Source organism: Pholcus phalangioides, unplaced genomic scaffold (assembly GCF_987345545.1).
Source record: "Pholcus phalangioides strain wild (caught in Gottingen) unplaced genomic scaffold, Ppha-v1.0 ptg000008l_1, whole genome shotgun sequence".
NCBI lineage: Eukaryota > Metazoa > Arthropoda > Arachnida > Araneae > Pholcidae > Pholcus > Pholcus phalangioides.
Window position 1 is genome coordinate 63,327,406 of NW_028301601.1, and position 21,767 is coordinate 63,349,172.

At 41.3% G+C, this 21,767-nt stretch overlaps 1 protein-coding gene across 1 annotated transcript in view; it reads right to left on the reverse strand.

Annotated features, from left to right (window-relative positions):
* Positions 1-2,110: 2,110 nt before the first annotated feature.
* The window catches only part of LOC149084741 (complement factor B-like), a 28,802-nt gene continuing 9,145 nt past the window's right edge, over positions 2,111-21,767 (reverse strand). The window contains exons 3-12 of the mRNA XM_089235175.1: positions 19,835-20,011; positions 16,884-16,964; positions 16,602-16,772; positions 9,921-10,039; positions 8,402-8,579; positions 8,140-8,295; positions 6,618-6,871; positions 6,032-6,224; positions 4,529-4,742; positions 2,111-2,337 (exon numbers count right to left, since the gene is read on the reverse strand). Coding sequence (XP_089091301.1) covers positions 2,139-2,337; positions 4,529-4,742; positions 6,032-6,224; positions 6,618-6,871; positions 8,140-8,295; positions 8,402-8,579; positions 9,921-10,039; positions 16,602-16,772; positions 16,884-16,964; positions 19,835-20,011 — 1,742 coding nt within the window. The 3' untranslated portion in view covers positions 2,111-2,138. The remainder of the gene's footprint in view (positions 2,338-4,528; positions 4,743-6,031; positions 6,225-6,617; positions 6,872-8,139; positions 8,296-8,401; positions 8,580-9,920; positions 10,040-16,601; positions 16,773-16,883; positions 16,965-19,834; positions 20,012-21,767) is intronic.

Consider the following 21,767-nt stretch of genomic DNA (forward strand, 5'->3'; position numbering starts at 1 on the left):
TTGAATCTATCAAATTTACCAACGTTGCTTGGGTACTGTACATAATCACCGGTAAACGTGATAACTTACCAAAATGATGGACGATTACGCATAATTCATCACATTTACCGTATGATATGCACTTTGTTACCTGGGGCTTAGCAGTGGCAATTATAGCTTAGAGTGGCAATTTCGTAGGGGCGGCAGATTTGAGGAACGATTCGTCAAGAAAATTAGTAAAATGAGAGAAGGGGGAGAGACAAAACCAATAAATGCACTCTTTTAAATTTATCTCTAAAATAAATCCATTCTCATCAAACCAAGGCCCATGATTCATGGCTTATAAACGGTTCGCTGTACAATTCAAGTCACAGAAACACGCGCATAATAAGGATACCGTTTCCAAATGGGACTCGTCCGACCCGAACGTATACCGAACATAATAATAAGTATAAGAATATAACAATAACACACACACACATGGGAATATAAAGGAATATAAAATGGCTGGGAACTACCCGAGGGCGACATTTTGAGGCATTATATATTATTTTTGCTTGACTAACTTCACGGAAGATGAGCATATCACCTGTGTCCCTAACCTCAAAGAGAGTTGCGCAATCGCGGGTAAACCGCAAACCATGAGTCATCTAATGGTTAGTTAACTTGTTTTTTTTTTCCATCTTGTTTACTTCCCCCTCCAACGAAATGTCATTGACTATTAGTTCAGGGGGTATGAGGAGGAAAATCTACGACCATGGGGTGAATTTGTATGAGGTGGGGGGGGGGAGGCGCCATAACTTCCATAAGCAAGTTCAGTGTAATTTTTCTTTGCCTCTCTTCCCTGTTATATGGTTATCAGTGAGGCGGATGGAAAAATAATAATAATGATAATCACTGATGTCGATGGAAAATAAAATGGTGATGAGCACCTTTATTTTGGGGCCCCTCCACACCTGTTGGAACTCATTTGTCGTAGACACGTGTGATTCATCCCGTGAACATTTTTTGATTTGTCTTTTAAGGGGGGTTGGTGCACGCAAATTTTCCAAAAACCACATTTTCCAATTTTTAAATACTATGAAATTTTCTGCGTCTAACTGTGTTAGAGTGTTTGTCCTAGCTGTATTAGAGTGTTTGTCCTAGCTGTATTAAAAGCATTTTTAAAGTATTTTTATATAAACTGTGCTGGCAGGCATTACACATGCTAATGTTTTTCACTAAAATGCGTTTTTCTCAAAACTACGTTTTTTGTTAGATAAGGAACAATTTTTCGAACACCGCTCATTCAAATGACGTGAAACTTTGTGTGTCTCTCAACACTTTAGTGTTACACACTTTAACTCGAGGATTTTGTATTAAAATTATTTTAAAAATTTTTATGGCACAAAATATAGGCAAATTTTGAGGATTTTTGAAAAAGTTGCATGTTGTTTGAGTTAAATTTCGATAAAAACATAACCAACAATTGAAATCCTAAAAGCTCGTGTTAAAGTATGTAACAGAATAGTGTTGAGAGACACACAAAGTTTCACGCCATTTGAATGAGCGGTGTTCGAAAAATTGTTCCTTATCTAACAAAAAACGTAGTTTTGAGAAAAACGCATTTTAGTGAAAAACATTAGCATGTGTAATGCCTGCCAGCACAGTTTATATAAAAATACTTTTAATACAGGTCGAGCAAAAACTTTAATACAGTTAGACGCAGAAAATTTCATAGTATTTAAAAATTGAAAAATGGGAAAATATAGTATTTTGTAAAATTTGCGTGCAAAACCCCCTTAAGCGATTTACGGAAAATTCACTGACCAATAATTCGTCGACAGAAAATTCACCGAAAAACAATTCATCGACGGTAAAGTCACTGGTAACAGTTCGACATGAGTCAGTGAGCAAATGATACAAGTGTTATAGTGAGTGTGTGAAAGAGTGGTTAGTGTTGGTAAATGAGCAAACTAGCGAATGATAGAGTGAGTGACCTAGCGATAGAGTAAGTCACACCTAGAGAGTGAGTGTCCCAATGAGCGACCCAATCATAGATTGAGTAATTTAGAGAGTGAGCGAGTGACATAATGAGTGCTGGTAACTTAATCCGGGTAACATAATAATCAAAAACGGTATTATTCTCTCATAAGTTTTGAATGTATCATTTTTTTTATTCAGTTCCAGTGTTTGAAGTGACATTTTCCAGTGATTTTATTGATCCACTTGACGTGAGTCGTGAGCTGCGTGTATTCTCCTTGGCCCATGTCGCAGCGTTTCCTCTCGCTCAAAATACCTATAACGTGATATATTCCTGAACCAGGGTCTTCAGCTACCAGCGGTGAACCAGTAATCCCTGTGCATTGGTCCGGGTACCTGCAAGAAAATGTCAAGGAATAATTATGAAATCCAGATCACAATTGTCATTTTTCACCCTGAACTTTCATCCATTTTGACGAAAATGTAAATAAGTGTTCAAAACGATAACAATACCATCCGTTTTTTTATGGGATTTTTCTGAAACTCAGGATTTCTTAACATGCACGTAGGCCTACTTCATACATGCTCAACCCATGACCCGCGGGCCAAATGTAGCTTTCGGAGTCATCTGATGTGGTTCGCGATATCAAACCTAATTTTGTGAAAGTGAACTAAGCAGCACGTTTCTAGATCACTTGAGTGACCCGCACTGCAGTTCCACATTATTTGCGAAGCGAGTCGCTTGCGGCACATTCCCAGATTCTTTGAGTGGAGTGACCCACGGCATGCCTACAGATAACGTAAAATGATTCACGGCACCGTTTCAGATCACTTGAGCGTCCCATCACACATTCCCAGATCCCCTTTAGCGCAGTGGTTCTCAAACTTTTGTCACCCCGCTGCTCCCTTATCCAATTCACGATTCCTGCGCGGCTCCCCAGATTGGTTTAGTAGATATTGACTCAATATGAAAAACCACTTCAAAGCATATATATACAAGGTGTCCCTGAATAGATGGGCCAATCTTTATGGGAAAGTAAAATACACATAATCATTTTATGCAAAGCAATGTGGTGTCGGAAATGAAAAGTGTTGGCGGAAAAACATGAAATGCTGAGAAAATGAAAAATCTATTTATATTATGTAATAACAGTAACTGCTCAAATGTACCACCGCCAACATCGATGCAGGCCTGGCGGTGTCTAGCAAGTAGTTGGTGTACCCTTTCGAGGATGCACTGTATGTGTGTGTGTGTGTGTGTGTGCCAGGTTGTTTTACGAACAGTTGTAGCAACGACTGAAAGTTTTGCAATGAGGTCCTCATCAGAGTTTTTCCGCCAACACTTTTCATTTCCGACCCCACATTGCTATACAAAAAAAAATTCATCTTTATGTGTATTTTACCTTCCCTTAAAGCCCGTGAGTTCAAGGACAATCTGTAGATACGCAAATTAATGTCTCCACCTCACTGCGACGCCTCTGACAAAGTCTGGTGACGCCTATAGGAGTCACGAAGCACACTTTGAGAAACACTGCGTTAGTGACTCGCATGATATTAACAGATCACTGCGGCACGTTCTCATATCTCTTGAGTGACCCGCGGCACTCTCCCTGATTAAGTGGCCCGCGATATGTTTTAAAATAAATGAGGTGGACCGCACTCTCCTAAAGGTTTGCTCACCCTTGGCTTACAACCAAAACAAAATTCGAGTTCTGTCGTGTTTAATTTGGTTATGTGGTCTATGTTGCTATATCTACATTGAGGTGGGGGTGCATTGTGGCCCCTGATTTTCTCCACGAACTCAACAGAGCAGAACAAATAGGAAAATCTTAATGGCCGATTGAACGAGTGTGCACCATGGCCGCTGCAAGCCGACCATAGTGCATTGCGAAGAAAGACCATTCGGAAAAGTTGGGGGGAGGGGGAGAGCCAGTGAGATAATGCTCAAGATGACCATAATATGATGAAAATTTAGAGTTCCGTAGATGATGAAAATTCAGAGGATATGAAATATTCTTAGCTAATGACGAAATTTTGCTAACAAGGAGGAAGGGGGAGGGGTTAGTGTTTTTCTCACTTTTGCTGAAGTGGGGGGGGGGTCAAAAATGGCTAAAAAATCTGCTGACGTAATACTTGAATGGTCCCAAATCCGAAATTCTAGAGTTGATGGTATATTCTATAAATTGAAGAAAATTCAGAATAAACAGAACAAGGGAAAGGTATTTTTGTAGAAATTGATGAAAACTCTGAATATACAGAATAAACGAATGAAATACTTGCACAATTGATGAAATTCCAGAATTGATGGAATTTGTGAAAGAAATTATCTGCTTCAAGAGAGTGTACCCCCCAAAAAAAGAAGACAAAAACAAAAATACACGGTGCCTGGTGCGACCGCACCTGTCGCGCACACCTCTAAGGGCAACTCTGGTTTAGAAGTTACAATTCCTTTTTGCGCACGAGTTCCGAATCATCCTGTAGAGGGGGCGCGGGTGAGTCTCTGCATGGACCCCATATGCTTCAAGAAAGAACTGTGAAAGGCCTCTGATTAAAGTGACTAATGAAGGATACAAATTCCAACGCTTACTTTGTTGTTGCGCAGAAAACCGACCCGTCAGCAGCTTTCCTCATGGACATCCTTCGGCAAGCTCCTCCTCCCATCAGAGCGACTTCTTTGGTGGTCATGCTGACGCGAGTGTAGCCTGCTGTGACCACGTCGTCGATCCTTCCTGGCAACGAAGTACCCCAACCGGCAGTCGTTACGTTCAGCGAATCGTCGAAGTGCATAGGAACGGCTCTTTCTGGAAGTAAAACAATCCGAAAGCATCACATACGGTAATACAAGACACAGGGCCGGAACTAGAGAGGGTCGGGCAGTTGGCCTGATCGGCAAAATTTAGGGGTTGGCAATTTTAGGTGGGAACAATGAACACCGTTATATAATTATCGAATTTTATAGTTGTGGTGGGGAGCAGCAAAATAATGTTTGCCCCGGGTGGCAAAAGTCCTAGTTACGGATCTGCAGAAAGTACTGTATAGGAAAAAGGTCCTTAACATATGTGTCACGACCAAAATTCCGATCACTGAGCTCCCGCGATGGCGTCGTTCAAGTCTATCAACAGTTCTTGAGTGAAAGAGGAGTCATGGCCCAAACTTGGCTTCTGAGATTGGTCGTACAAATCCACTTACAGCTAAGGATTTTTGACCAACGGGTCACGACCCAAACTTGATTCGCATAGGCTTCCGAAATGGGTTGTTCAAATCCACTAACAGCCAGGAGTTCTTGAGCTGCGGGTCTTCACACCGAAAATTGATTCGCAGGAGGTTCCGAGTTCCGTACAAATCCAGTTACAGCCAGGGATTCTTGATCTATGGGTCCCAACCCGAACTTGATTCTCAGCGGCTTCCTAAATCAGTGGTACAAATGAACTTAAAGTCGGAGGCTCTCTTGAGCTTTGAGCCACGACCCAAACATGGCTTCCGAAATGGGTCGTACAAATCCGCTTACAGCCAGGGATTTATGAGCTACGCTTCACGATGCGTAGTTGATTCGCAGGTGCTTCCGAAAAACAAAAAAATTGGTCGTTCAAATTCACCAACCATGAGCTCTTGAGCTATGGGATGCAACCCAACTTTGGGTTACAAATCCACTCACAGTTCCAGGGGCGTAGCCAGAAATTTCGTTCGGGGGGGGGGACCACTTTCATTTCGGGGGGGGGGGACCAAAGTGACAGAACAATGGATTTGGCCATCTTTTTCCCTTTTTTCGGTCATTTTCTCACATTTCGGGGGGGGGGGACCAGACCCCCAAGTCCCCCCCCCCTGGCTACGCCCTTGCACAGTTCTATTACAATTGCACTTATTGTATCACCGGCTTCATTAATTTCGAAAAACAATGCCCCATGATGGGTCGCTAGTCTAATCTTTTTGTTAGTTTTTGGGTCGCGGCTCGGAAAAAAAATTAAGAATACTTGTTATAAGCAGTGAGACAACTTAGCCTTTGAGAGAAGACAACGTTTTGTGACTGCAGTGTAAGCTTCTATCGCAGGGAAACTGCAAATTGACAAATGTGATACGAGAGGGTATTTACCGGTGGGTGGTAAGCATATGGTCCTGAGTGCTCCCAGTTTGGCAGGTCGGTCTAGTTTGATGACTGCGATGTTATTTCTGAGTATATTCAGAGGTTCAAAATCCGGATGAATCTGGATATCAGTGGCGTAAAAGTTTTCTTGGTCCCTGTCCATCTTCAACAGGTTGTATTCGCCCAAAACCACAAAGGACTCCTGATTGAAATAAAAGAAAAGAAGATACTGGGTATATCTACCACGATAAAAGCCCAGAGACTGGTAAAACCCAGAGTTATATGTTAAGAGCTGTCTCATCCCTTTGAAGTTTCTATTGCCGCCTTGGCTCAGTGGGTATCGGATCAGGTGCGTGACGTCACTGCTCTAATACTTCTCAACTAAAACGCGACCTTGAAATACCAGGATAGCCAATGGCAATTAACCGGTTCTCTCAGGGCCATGACGTCAGCTGGTACCGACTCTGGTGCGTTATGAGACAGCCCTTATTATATGGGCCTGAGTTTTACTAGTCTCTAGGCTTTTACCGGAACATATCCAATACACAGAAGTCATTTTGCTTGGTATGAGGATGGTGTCTTGATGAACATTTACCTCCATATTCAAAGAGACGCTTCTTCCATGGACGTCGAAGAAGCAGGACGCGGAAGTGAGGACCCACTTGGTGCAGATGAGTACCCCACCACAGAGCTTCATCTTAGAGGGCACCACGTCGTCGTTGGTGCTGTTATCTGTCCCGTTGTCGACCTGCTGCTCCATTTTTACTGAGATATATACGGCTGCCAACCAAGGCCAAGTGTCCTTTTCATCCGGCAAGTGTCCGCATTTTACAGGACTGACCGGAGGAGCTGATGAGAGGAAGAGACAGAATTGACAGCATTATCGAAGCTTAAAGAGCTTTTTGAGCAAGCATTGCGATTGTACAAGCGGCTTGGGGTTCGAAAGAATTTTGGTACACAAGCATGGACTGGGAAATTCACTAAATACGGTTCAGCATCTTGTAAGTGAGTGAGCAAGTGATCGCTCATTCACTACCTTGCTCACTCATTTGCTCACTTGGTCACGGTAAGTCACTTACTTGTTCACTTACTCATTCACTCGCACTCATTCATTTGCTCACTTGGTCACTTACTTGTTCACTTACTCATTCACTCGCACTCATTCATTTGCTCACTTGGTCACTTACTTGTTCACTTACTCATTCACTCGCACTCATTCATTTGCTCACTTGGTCACTTACTTGTTCACTTACTCATTCCCTCGCACTCATTCATTTGCTCACTGACTTACTCAGTTGCTCATTCACTCACTTACTCAGTTGATCATTCACTCACTTGCTCAGTTGCTCATTCACTCACTTGCTCATTCGGACTTGTTCATTCATTCGCTCATTCATTCATTCGCTCATTCATTCATTCGCTCATTCATTCATTCGCTCATTCACTCACTTGCTCATTTGCTCACTTGTTCATTCACTCACTTGCTCACTTGTTCATTCACTCACTTGCTCACTTGTTCATTCACTCACTTGCTCGTTTTCTCATCCACTCGCGCATTTTCTCACTTGGTCATTTCCTTGCTCATTCACTCGCGCACACTCATTTGCTGACACGGTAAACTATCTTGCTTATTCACTCACTTGTTCATTCACTCGCTCATTTGCTCATTTGGTCACTGACTTGCTCATTTTTTCATTCACTAACCTGCTCATTTTCTCATTTACTCACTCGCTCATTTGGTCACTGACTTGCTCATTTTCTCATTCACTCACTTACTTGTACCGATTTGTTTGTCGGTGAATTTTTCGCAAATTGCTTCATTGCACAAACTGGTGCTTCTGCAAGCATGCATGTACCATGTAGAGGCGAAAGGAAGTTATGCATGCTTGTACAAAAAGATTGAACATGCCTGTTTGTCAAGTTTGCAGATGCGTGTGTAGCCGTCTCAAGAAGCCAAAGGCCAGTCGTCCACTGGAAGCTACCACAAGCAAAAACAAGTCGCGTGTATGCGCAAGACTACTATAGCGGTCATGCGCATGCACACGACTCGTTTTCGCTCGGGGGTAGCTTCCAGTGGACGACCGGCGTAAAGCCTTCAGATGGAACAAGAAACGAACCTTCGACTGGCTTATTCCTGATGATCGCTACCAATGTCGACAAGTCGCCGTAGTCTCTGAGAAGGAAAACGTGGCTCGAGATCGGTTCCGATGCCACACTCGCCATCAGTTTCTGGTTGACTTCTGGTCCTACACCCATAGCGAATATCTCGAAACCTGCGGAAACGGTGCTCAGCGAAAATCATCGACTTCTAATGAGTTCGTGAATCATTCATAACTGAAATAGCGAAAATTCACCAGGAGAAAGAATTCGCAAGCTCACCAGCGTAGTCTTTCAAATCAACTGCCATGTCCTCTGGTGACGCACCTTCACCACCGATGTTAGGCTCACCGTCAGAAATCAGGAAGATGGCTTTCTTTGTGTTGTCTCGTAGGAGGTACATGACTCTCGTTATGACCGTGGAAAACGCAGGCACCATCGCTGTACCACCACCACCAGGCTGTCAAATAAAGGCCAATGAATTTAGCATTCACTCAAAGTTTTAATGTATTATTAATGAGCAATTAGCCGTTTATCACACACTATTACACAGGTATAATTTGCGACTACACTTAAGTTACTACCAACTACTTGCAAACTATATAAGTGTGCCTAGGGGGCTATTCAAGTATTAAGTACATCAGCAAATTTTTAACCTTTTTTGACTCCCTCACTTGTTAGCGAAATTTCGTCAGCTATTTGCTCTCTATCTCCTAACGCATATTGGGATCCAAGACGCACGCAGGAGGGGAAGGGAAAGGGAGCCCCCTATGCCCCCCCCCGGACGATCAAAAATTTATTTTTGATGTACAAAAAAATGTGTAAGAAATATTAAAATATCGAAAGAAAATACCTTAAACTGTTATTATAATCAATTTCTGTCAATTTCAATGTTGTTTGAAGGGACTAATAACTCAAAAATTTTCTTCGAGACATTCACTGTGATCCACCCCCTAAGTCTTTTGTGCATCCTCGATCCTGCGTACGCCCAAAGCCTCCTAGAAGCAGTTACAGTTACATCCGACTTCAACCCAGGCCTGACAAAAGATGACTTATTGCCTAGTACCCCCGAGGGGGTGGGGGTGAAGCATAAAAAAGCTTCCATCACACTCCATAGCCGCAGACACCATGGGCAACGCTCCTTCAAGCATCCGATTCCCCAGACCATCCCATCAGGGTAACCCAGTGGGCCTCTGCTCACCTCTCGGCTGGACCACTGTTTCCCAGGACTGTTTAGTGAATTCAAAGCTCCTAGAAGCATCTAGGATTCTTTGGTGCGTCTCTGATCGGGAATACATAGGGTGGCAAGGCAAAAGTAAACAATTCTCCCACGGTCACCATGCACACCCTCAGTGACCCCCTCCCGTTCGAAGAGCGTGTATTCGCAAATCACTCAAGGACCAAGCATGTGACGCACTGAGTGGATACAAAACCGTATAGCTATCCCCGCCCATAAATGAGAACGGGGAAGGGGGTGCCTGTTGAGGTCGATTAGAGAAGGAAGTCTTTTGAGAACTTATCAATAGAGGGGGAAATGTTATTTCAGGTGCCCAGAAACTAGGGAGAATTATTCTAATTTTCCTCATTCCTAGTAAAGATGCCATTGAGAATGTTCCATATTTGATGGTGGTTGATGACGTAAACATCAGTCAAACCCCCCTCCCTCCCCCATGTCATCAAAAGTCAGCAAGTCCGGAAACATCCTTTTCCATCGATGCTGACGTAATACTTGAATGGCCCCATATTGAATATTTAATACTTGGCATTTTCGACAAGAAGTCTGTACTATGACATTTCTGACCTGAAGGAGCTCATCAAGCGCCCTAGATGCGGATTCACTGCTGTCTATTTTCTCGTCGTCCACATTGATCAGCACCTCAACTTCGGAACCAAAGGCAATGACAGCGACTCTTGTTCCATCTAAAAAAAGGAAAAAGCACGATATATATATTTTTTTCATTTCAATATTTGCTGAGAGTTATCAAGTTGAAAGTTTTAACCCTTAAGCGGTTTTTAAAATTTTCCTGACCGTACATTGGAAATCATAAACCCCTCTACAAATTGCCACCTATATTTTTTTCCGATTGCGAGCTGATGAATACTTCCCCTCCCCAACAAGAAACCAAGAAAATTTACTCCGCCCATCACTTCTATTTCTCTCACTACGATACAAAGACCTACTATGAAGGGTATGAAGGGCATGGCTTTCGAGGAAGAGAAATACTTTTCTTGGGGGAGAAAAGATTTTTTGCAGTATTTATATATACTGAGCGTATATTTATTTACTGTGCTGAAAGGAAGGGGAAATAGTCTCTTTGTTTCTCTCTTTCCTTCTCTGTTAGAGGTCGTTCAAGTATAACGTCAGCATCGATGGGAGCGGGTGGTTCTGGTTTGTTGACTTTTGATGACAGAGGGGAGAAGGGCTGGACCGATGCTTATGTCATCTACCAATGTTTACAAAACATGAAACATTAATGGCATCTTTATTCAGGGCCGTCTCAAAAGCATCACGGGTCCCCGGGCCAAGTGACTTTTTCTGAGGCCATTCCCGGCAAATTCTCGAAAAATTAAACTACTTCTCATATTTCTGAAGCCCCCCAGGCCATACGTTAAGACGGAATTGTCTTTACTTGAGTGTGCCAAGAACCAGAAAAATTTTTCTCTAGTTTGTGGGCACCTGAGAACCAACACTCTTCCTTTATATATATCCTCTACAGTCATTTTAGTGATCTCTAAATGTACCGCGTATCCTTCAAGTGATCTAGAAATGAGTCCGGGCCACTCAAGTGTTCTAGAAATGTGTTGCGGGCCGCCTAAGTGCTCTACAACTGTGAAGCGCGTCACTCAAGTCAGTGATCCGTAATTATGCCACGGATCATTTAAATAATCTGGGAATGTGCCGTGGATAACTCTAGAGTGATATAGAACTTCACTGAGGCCGCTTAAGTGCTCTGAAACTGTACCATGTGTCCTTCAAGGGATGCGCCACAGACAACTTAAGTAATCTGAAAATGTGCCACGAGTCACTTAAGCGATCTGAGAATCGAGCACCCTGGAGGCTTCGGGGAGCACCGCGGTACTCGCGAGCAACGGGATGAAGATGTTCGGTGTGAAGTATTCGAATTAAAGCGTACGTTTATATTCCCCCTTTGGCGAACTCATATTACCATATTTTTGTCAGAGAAATATGGGCAGCATAATTCTGTAAATAAGCATATTATATTTAAAAAAAAAGAAATTGAAATAGTGCTGCCATCTATGTTTCTGAGAAGTGTACAGAGATAGTATACACACTAAAATTTACAAATATACAATGTATGTATTTGTAAACAAATAAAATATTGCAAGTGATACAACAAATGATGATAAATATAAATGAATTTATTTAATTATAAGTGCTTATTAGTTATTATTGTGCTTAATTAACTAATTATTTATTTAATCACCTAGAATTTAAGAGTTAGGCATGGGGGGTAACAATTTGATTCTGTTCTGTTATATTCATCCTTGCACTACCGCAACAGGAATTGGCAGAGTCATGATGAAGGGGGTTTGATAACTACCCATTGGAACCCTGTCTCACCAATTATGGTTTTCGGTATATTCATCCTAACTCTACCAGTTCTGCAGTCCAAACAAGAGGTTCCTGACTTAAAACATTTTGCGTACCCGTTTTCAAAATGATACTTAGGCCTGCAGTCCTCCGCAATAGTCGGTATGTCGTCAAATTCGAGGGACTTTTTGGATGTTGGTTCCAGTGCCTGAGCGCCCGCAGTATTTTGTACCATCAGTCTAAGCACCCCATGCCCCCCCTAACATTCTAGAGCAAGGGCTCCCATTCCAGCCTTTTCATGGAGCCCCTCTATAGTTAATTTATAGCGTCCGTAAAAGAGGGGTGACAGTTAACAGGGCCGGATTAAAACATTTGAAGGCCCTAAGCACTTAACTGAAAGGTATATGATATGAACGCTTTGTGAATTTTATAACCATTTGTTATGTGACCTAATCAGCATAGATTTTTTAATCTAATATAATTGTTAAATGTTCAAAAGTTACGTAATATGATTCTGAGGAGTGTATTGAGGTTCTGTAAATTCTAATGACCATTCGTAACCTTATACGCTGTTTTTCTATTTTATAATTATTTATTTTTTAAATATATTTGTCAAATGTTTAGAAATCACATTGAATGGTTTTGGTGACATTGTTGGAGTTTACATGTTACACATATAATTTTTTGTCTAAATGGAAATATATTGCAAACTATGCTGTAAACTTATGTTGTAAAAATTTTACAATTTGCGGCAAAGTCGGTCACTTTGTGAAAAACTGATTTGTTTAATATTGTAGATATTGGGAATGTTTGCAATCGACGAGATTTATTTTTGAAAGTAAGTGTAGTCTGATGGGGTAGAAGATGTTTTAACCCCTGAAAACTGTTAACGGTATATTGATATTGTTTTGTATTAGTGAGACTATTTTATATATAAAGGATTATATATAATTTTTAAAAAAAATTACCGGTGGTTGTTTTTAAGCAACCATTTTGCCATTGACTGATCAATATGTCTACCTAAGTAGAGAAACCAAGACGAAGAAGACGAGAGCTCAGTGCTCGGCACTTCGCATCAACTAGCAACGGCAACGGCACTTAAATGGTTTTGGTGCCCCCTTCCGGTCCGTACAAATATATTTTACTTGATATTGAATCTATAAATTTAAAAAAAAAAAAAAAATTTTATACTGTCTATGCCGCTTAATGTCATCAGATCGGGACTCGAGGACTGATAACCATAATTAAAGGATAACTATATCCGAAAAGTCCCGTTTGCAAGTACGGTGACCATACATCCCGCTTGGTCGAACGGGAAATTGGCGTTAGTAAAACGGGACAACTGTTTTTCTTTTCCACGTAATTGGTTGCAAAATGTTCAATCATTTCCATTTTTAATAAAATTCGATTCTAAAACGGGGGGAACCTCTTCTTTTCTTTCCTTTCCTTTCCGCTAAAATGCTGTATTTTTGTTACTGAGCCATTGCGAGGCGTTAGGATGGAACTATCCAATGTATCAAGGAAACAGTTATTTTCCGAATATTATATCTATAAAATATCCGGAAAAAAGCTATCTATATCTCTCTAAACCGTCCCACCCGGGGGCCATTTCCTGAAGTTAAGAGAGGCTACTAATGCCTCTACTTCAGCGCCTCACGACACAGTGCGTGAAATTAGGAAGGCAGATTCATGTGTCTCCAGTGGTGTAGATGGTAGCATGCTTGCCCGGTATGCAAGAGGGACTGGGTTCGAGTCCCGGCAGAGACGTGATGACTTTTCTTTCCGAGCTCACCTCAGCATAATATCCGGAAAATAACTGTTTCCTTGATATCTCTGGCTGAGAAAAAAGCCATCTATATCTCTCTATCCAATGTATATCACAGATTACGATATTTTTTAATGCACAAAATACATTTCATAAATCCCTTCAGAAATTCTCTCGGTAAAAGAAGTTTTGAATCTGGTCAACTGAAAGAAACTGATAAGGTAACTGAACGAAAGCGTTTCTTTGCGTCATACATTTGTCCCAAAACATTGCAAAAATAGCTCCACACGCACAACGAATACTCTGGACTGATTACGACATTAATTACCGAAATTTTTGTCAACAAGGGATAGGAAACCCCTCTAGCCTCCTACATAGTCGTGCAGCCTGATAACCATTACTTTCAGCGAAAAAAAATATTAAGTTTGATTAAACTTTAGCCTCAGAATGCGCAAAAAATACTTTCGACGGATAAAAATATTTAATAGTATTATCCGAAGTCCAGACAACAAAAACGAATATTATCCTATACTATGGTATTGGTGGGCTCCGTTCCTTGCAAAAGCGATAACAATACTCGAATGATAACATTATCCGTGGATCTAATAAGCACGTCGACTGTATTTCAGAAGTAACTTATCTAAGGCAGAATATTATCATGTGAATATTTCTAAGCACGGACATTGAAAGTCTTGCCTCTCTCCTTATCTTCTACTTACAAACTCTGATAATATCTCCTGGATTTTATTTTTTGGAACATTTTGGAAGTTTTTTGGAATTTTTCTTTCATAATTTTAAGAAAAGACAAGAGAAGATCTTAGATTTTTGGATGTTTCTTTTCAATATGTTCCGAAAACATTTTGAGATATTTTCTCCCATTGACTGCTTGTTAGGATTTCATAAACCGGTTTAAAAAAAAGCAACCACTGAATCTTAGCATGACAGTATGGAGTATTACAGTGCTCACAGCTCCTTATTTTTTTTGGGGGGGGGGGAAAGAGAAGGAGCAAATAGTATTTACACCGTCACATCTATAGTCCCGTTCACATGTGCAATAAAACATCCCGGGAAGTTCCCGGTAACGGGGATTTTCGCTACAAACCATTCACATGACGTTTAGTTTATGCCGGTAATCCTCCTCTTTTTTCCGGAAGTTGTCACTGGTTACGTAGGTTGAACGGAAGTGATTGATTCAAGATGGCTGACGATGAAGATTATAGTAGTTTTCGCGGCGCAAAGGATTATGGGAGAGAAGGTCGGTGTCGACCTCCAATCCACCCCAAGAAAGATGGGCCTTTTTTGATGAGCTTCTCTCCCACCTTTATCTTCCCTACGAGGGGAAAAAAGTTGTCATGCCGGTAATTATCATCAGAGCCACTCCCAATCTCGTACATGTGAACGGGGCTATAGGGGGGTCACTTAGGTGGTCTGTAAATGTGCCGTGGATCACTGAAGTGATTTGCAAATGTACCGTGAATCACTGAAGTGATTTGCAAATGTACTGCGTGCAACTTAAGTGATGTAGAATGGGCCGTAGACTGCGCAAGTGATCTGGAAATGTTTCGTGGACTATTTAATTGAAGTGAGAATGCGCCGTGGGTGACTGAAATGATCCGGAAATATGCCCACACGCTACTCAAGCGATTTTGGAATGTGCCGCGAACCACTTAAGTGATCGGTAAAAGTGCCGCGGTTCACTGAAGTAATCTGGAAATATGCAATAAATCACTAGATCAAATAATAGTAGATAGATAAATAGAACCGCTCAAAACCCCGGACTGATGCAAAGCGCCTTACTTCCGTTACCTCAAAAGAGGCAGAGTAGCGTCGGAAAAGTTAGCAAAGATTTATAGTGGTGGCTCCCCTTGCCCCGTGCTCGCAAGTATCGAGTCACTCGCGTCGTTCTCCCCATGAAGACAGCCATCAACTCGATGCAACGCACAAGCCATTTGACTAAAATGTATAGCTGAACCAAATGACTAGGGAGAAAAATTGCATGTGCGCCCAGTGGCACATAAGGGCCGGAGACCGCAGCCAGGGATTTCGAAAGAAGTGTGGAAAGGACTTGTGGGCAAGTAAGAAGAAGAAGTTCTTCAGTCATAGGGTACCTTTGGTTCTCAACTTTGAGGCGCAAATGTGAGTCGATCTCCCCATTAAAAAATCTCGCCACAGAGAGCAACAGGCCTACACAACGATAAATTATTCAATCATTACACTTCACTCATAGTTAAAAAAAAAAAAAAAAACCAAGAGGAGTTTTACTGTAGTTTGATTATATTGAGTTACATTTTGACTTCTTAACAATCCAATAGCTTAAACTTGGGACAGACAACCCCCCCCCCAAGCCAAGCCCTGTATCTCATAAGTTCGGGCCCCAGTGCAAATATGATTTTTTTGGGCCCCCTTATATATAGTGTTCTGTGAGGCAGAGGCGTGGACCTGCCTGTGATGCAAAAAAGCAGCCAATTTTGGGACGCACGTGCAAAGCCTCCTAGATAGACATAGTATCTAGGAGGCTTTGGCAGGTTCCCCGTTTTCCCATGCGAGGAACAGGTAGTGCCCTAAGCCAAGAGTGCACGCGGGTATGACGTGCGTGAGCTGGAGTTCCCCCCTTTAATGATGTATTTAAAACTGCATGGGGAAGTGGGGGGAATGTATGTGCTTGCTAGCTGAAAGAGTATTTAGTTGCAACTTTTGGTATATCTATATATAGATGATCCGTCGTCTATCACCTCGACAGCTCTTCCATTTTGGTGTACTGCAGTCCCTTTTAACGGACACCCCTCAGAAACGGGGGCCACCTCTCTTTTACGGAAAAAATTTTTTATCCCGCGAAAGAGAAAGGTGCAAAAAAGTAAGAGTATTAAATTTTTTTTTTTACCGCAGAGTGGTTTTACTGTAATGGACACGTGGCCCTCCCACATTTTGCAGCAGGGTCCCAAGGCTGCTCCCTGTGATCTTTGGTGGGCCCCGGGACCGATATTTTTCACAGGCCACACTACAGTGAATTAAAAGGTGAAGAAACGAAATTAATAAAAATAATTTTATAAAAATAATTTTTTTGGGGGCTGTGAAGCTGTTTTCGCACCGGGCCGCCAAATACATACATAAGCCCGTCCCCCACAAGACAAGAAAGTAGACGGCGTATGAGTGACGTAACTTACCAACATTGAGCCCATTGGAAACATTGAATTCCTGAAACAAGAACTTCGTGAAGGTTTTAGCGATATCCAAGTCGTGAGGGTCGACGCTGCTGGATCTGTCGATCAGGAAAACCAGCTCCAAACCATTTTCGACCGAGCCTTTATCCAAGAACCTGACGGATTGCACGGAATCTAAGAACCAAAAATTGAAGTCAGTTTTTTATATCGTTATTACACATCATGTTCAAAGTTTGGTGTAGGATGACAAAACCCTTGGAGCGGTAACCACTATAATTAACTTACCATTGTTTGTGTACGACTCCATTTTCTTGACGAAACCTTCATCGAAACGTTCTGCGATCTTTTGGAGAGGTTCGGCATCCCCTGGTGGACGCAATGGAAAATTAATCGTGTTAATGTTACACTGACATCAAAAATGCTAAGCATGCGACGGCATATATGACGACATAACGACACACTACTTTGATCTTGGCTCTTTACATTGGATGGTTAGTGGACTACAAACTGCGTACATAGGGCCGGGCTCAAGCAGGTGCGAAAGATGCGGCCGCACCAATATATGAAATAGTCTTAATGGTATCTTTACTGAATGTGCCAAAAAACAAAAATAAGCTTTCGCTAGTTTGTGGGCACTTGAATCAGCGTTTCTTCCTATTGATAAGTCCTCTGCAGAGACACCTTAGTAGTTTGATCACTTAAGTAGTTTGGGGAATATGTCGCGGGTAACTTGAGTGATGTAGAACTGCACTGCGGGCTCTAAAACTGTGCCACTTGTCACTTAAGCTGTCCGTGGCACATTTAGAGATCCCTTAAGTTTTCTGGAACCGTGCAGCGGTTCACTCAAGTGAGCTGTAAATGTGCCGCTTAGTTCATTTTTACAAAACTAGGTCCGAGGTGGCGTGCCACATTTGGCCAGAGGTTTAGCATATATGACTTAGAGGGTGGGTCGCAATGAATTTCTTAACGAGAATATTTGAGTTCTTAGACTTCAACAGCATTGAAATTAACAGAAATTGATTGTAATAACATATAAAGGAATTTCCTTCAGAAAATTTAATTAAAAAACAATCATTTGCATCAAAAAAATAAATTTTCGATAATCTGGGTGGGGGGGGGGGTAGTAAGTTTGGTAGGTTTGCGTATGATTTGATTAGTCCAAGTGCTGAGGGTCTAGGTCAATTCGTCGCGATCAACTTGTCGCACGACAATTCGTCGCAATCAATTTGTAGCAGCGTCAATTCGTCGTGCTACAAACTCGTCGCGGTACAAATTTGTCGCAGAGTCAGTTCGTCGCGGTACAAATTTGTCGCAGAGTCAGTTCGTCGCGGTACAAATTTGTCGCAGAGTCAGTACGCCGATCAAATAAATTTTCAAAATTCAGTTTTCATGGTATTCATGCCACACTTCCCGCTTTCTGGCGGGATCTCCATTTCTCGCAGCGAGGGGCGTTGGGCGAACACACCAAGATGATAGATAAGTTACGATAAAATAAATTTTCAAAATTAAATTTTCACCGTATAAGCCGCACTCCCGCTTTCTGGCGGGATCTCCATTTCTCGCAGCGAGGGGCGTTGGGTGAACACACCAAGATGATAGATAAGTTATGATAAAATAAATTTTCAAAATTAAATTTTCACCGTATAAGCCGCACTCCCGCTTTCTGGCGGGATCTCCATTTCTCGCAGCGAGGGGCGTTGGGCGAACACACCAAGATGATAGATAAGTTATGATAAAATAAATTTTCAAAATTAAATTTTCACCGTATAAGCCGCACTCCCGCTTTCTGGCGGGATCTCCATTTCTCGCAGCGAGGGGCGTTGGGCGAACACACCAAGATGATAAATTAGGATCAATGCCCATCCCAAAGCACAATTTGCCTAAGGGGTCATTCAAGTATTACGTCAGGATCGGGGAGGGAGTTTCGGATTTGTTGACTTTTGATGGCGGGGGGGGGGGGGGTTGAAGGTCGCTTAAGTCATCAACCACCCCTTTTTGAAGATATGAAATATTCTAAGCTTCTGGTGAAATTTTGCTGACGGGGGAGGGGATGGGGGTCAGTGTTTTGCTGATTTTTGCTGACAAGGGGGAGGGGGTCAAAAATGGCTGAAAATCTGCTTACGTAATACTTGAATGGCCCTAATTCACTATTGAATATGTATCTGCCATGTAGGGAATACATCTTTGAGGAATTTTTTACCGACAATATATCTAAGGCTAGCATTACACTATGAAAGTGTTCTAAAAGTCCTTTTATAAAACTTGAAAAATTCAACCAATAAAATTATCGGTTGCATTTGCTCGAATGTAACCTATGAACTTTATTGGTTGGATTTTTTGAGTTTTTAACTTGAGCAACTTATCCGGTGCAAATTAAATTTTGAAAATGTATGTGATCGCAATTTATCATCTCGGTGTGCGCCCCAACTCCCCTCGCTACGAGTAATGGAAATCTCGAGAGAAAGCGACAAGTGTGGCTTATCCGGTGAAAATGAAATATTAATTAAATTAAATTATTAATTATTTCAGGTTCTTGTGGAGATACTGTAGTGGTTAATGTTGGTGGGAGTCTCGATTCCACAGATACAAGTTTACACTTAAAGACAGCCTCCGCTGTACTGTAATTTGGGGAATATCATAAACACCGACATTTTTTTACAGAATTTTAAAATTTTATCATAGAAAAAATGATTTTTTTTAACATTTACAATAATTAAATAATAAAACATTAATATCAATTGTAATTTTAATTTCGATGATTTTTTTCGAAATGACAAAAAAAAATTTTAGTAAACTGTGTGCATTTCTTGATGGAAAAAAACTTTTCTTCATGTTTATTTTTTCACGTATGAGACAAAAAACCTACATACAGATCGCGTGACGAGTTGACTCTGCAATAAATTGACGTCCCGACGAATTGGTTACACGACAAATTGTCACTGCGACGAATTTGTACCGCGACGAATTTGTATCGCGACGAATTGGCTCTGCGACGAATTTGTACCGCGACGAATTGGCACTGCGACAAATTGATGCGCGACGAGTTGAGCGCGACAAGTTGATTGCGACAAATTGACCGGCTACGCAAGTGCTGATCCTGGGTGATGTTTCGGAGGGGACGACTTATTGTGTGCTAATGGTCACAACTGTTCTGTAAAATACGGGATTTTCCAACATTATTGAGCTATCGGAGGGGACGGTGTATTGGCAATTGAGCACGTTATATTCAGACTTACCCATGCAAGCAGGAGTGATGCCGCTCCAAAAGCCGTTACTGAGACATGTCCTTTCCATGTTTCCGAGTAGAGAATATCCCTCGTTGCAAAAGTAATGCACGACACTGTCGTGCTTGTTTTGGTCTCCTCCGAGTATGTAACCGTTCGGGATGCTCGGTAAAGGTTCGCATCGGTCCTCTGGAAATAGAATTTAAATAAACTGGCAAGGAGATGGCAAGAACACAGTGACACGAGTGATCGCTAGAGATAAGCAGTTTTCGTAGTTACGAAATAAATACACTCATGTCCATAAATTAAGGATAATGCCAGCTCCGGCAAATAAAGGTTCAGAAACAAAACAAACGTTACTTACTCATAAAGCCCATTTATTAAACAAAAGATAAAGAACAAAAACGATGGTGTATGTATGATACCATTCATAAAAACTACGATTTTTACTCCCTGGAGCAATTGTAAAAAATATCTCCTTTACAAAATCTTACTATTACATGGTTGGTATGATGGTTAATACATTGTATGTCTCCCATGCGATGAAATACAGTCCGTACAACGCCTAGGCATGCTGAGTATCAAATTATCGATCTGATCTTGGGGAAGATCACTCCACTCAGCAAGCAATGCCCTCCGAAGTTCCGGTACACATGTAGGAGGTGGTTGACGGGCTGCAACTTGTCGGCCAAGCATGTCCCACACATGCTCTATCGCAGTGGTTCTCAACCGGGGGCCATATGGCCCCAGGTGGGCCCTAGGATATTCCAGGGGGGCCACGGATGAAAATCTCGCAAAAGGGGAGCCACGGCTACTGGTAAGGGGGCCACGAAAAAATTTATGAAATTAAATTTTTTTTGTCACTCTGATTAAAAAAATTTAATTGCAAACAAAATGCATAGAATAGCATATATATAGCATATCTTTTTCGCAAATTTTCCCCTATTCAAGTAACTGTCGATAAACAAGTCAAATGTCGATAGGCGCCTACTACTGGCCTGCAACATCCCAAATAATTTCAATGCAATTTTCCTATCCTGCAAGAACAATGTTGTGGACATTAGAAAAAAAATTCTTAAAGGGCGTATGACCACATTTAAAGCAATTTAAATCTGTTTATTTGAGACTCACTGCGTCTGCTGATTTTCAGAAAAGTACAATAAATTCTCACGTAAGTCTTCACTTTGAAATGTCCGTAACCGGCTGAATTCATCTCTTTGTATCTGTCAACCTAAAATTTATGGTTTTTAGTGTTGATAATACGCATGCAAAACCAATTCAGCGACGCATTTTCACAATCTACAAAAATCTTGTGGATTTGATATATAGAAATGATGTCTAAATACCAAAGATTTAGAGAGTTCGAATCAAAATGAAAATGCCAAATAATTGAAATTATTCTTCGTATAAATGAAATATTTTAATATTGAAAGCTATATATAGAGATTAATCGTGACGGTAGTCAAACGTCTCATAAATGTCAAATTTTGTCGTAAAACTGAGAGTGAGGCGCGAATCCCCTTGCGCACAAGTGGAATTTCGAGACATTTATGCACAACCGAGCCCGTCTTGGTAATTTTTCTTTTTTTCTACCCACCCTTTCTTCCTTTTGTTTCCTTCCTAAATTTAAAGAAGTAAAAAGGACATAATTATTATAAAAAGGACTGTTTTCAGATCAAATTGCCGAAGTTCAATTACTTTAGTGCAAAAATGTCAGATTTTTTTTTTTTGGGGGGGGGGGAGTTGAATACAGTTAAACCCCATTATAATGAACGCCAAGATATCGGAGAAATCACTTCGTAATAACGAAATTTCGTTACAAAGGAATTCCAGATTTTTATATTGTTCCTATGTAAACTTACTCGGGGATTAGAAAAGTTTTCGTAAAAACGATATTTTTTCCCGTTATAACAGTATTCGTTAAAACGAGAGTCGACTTTATTTC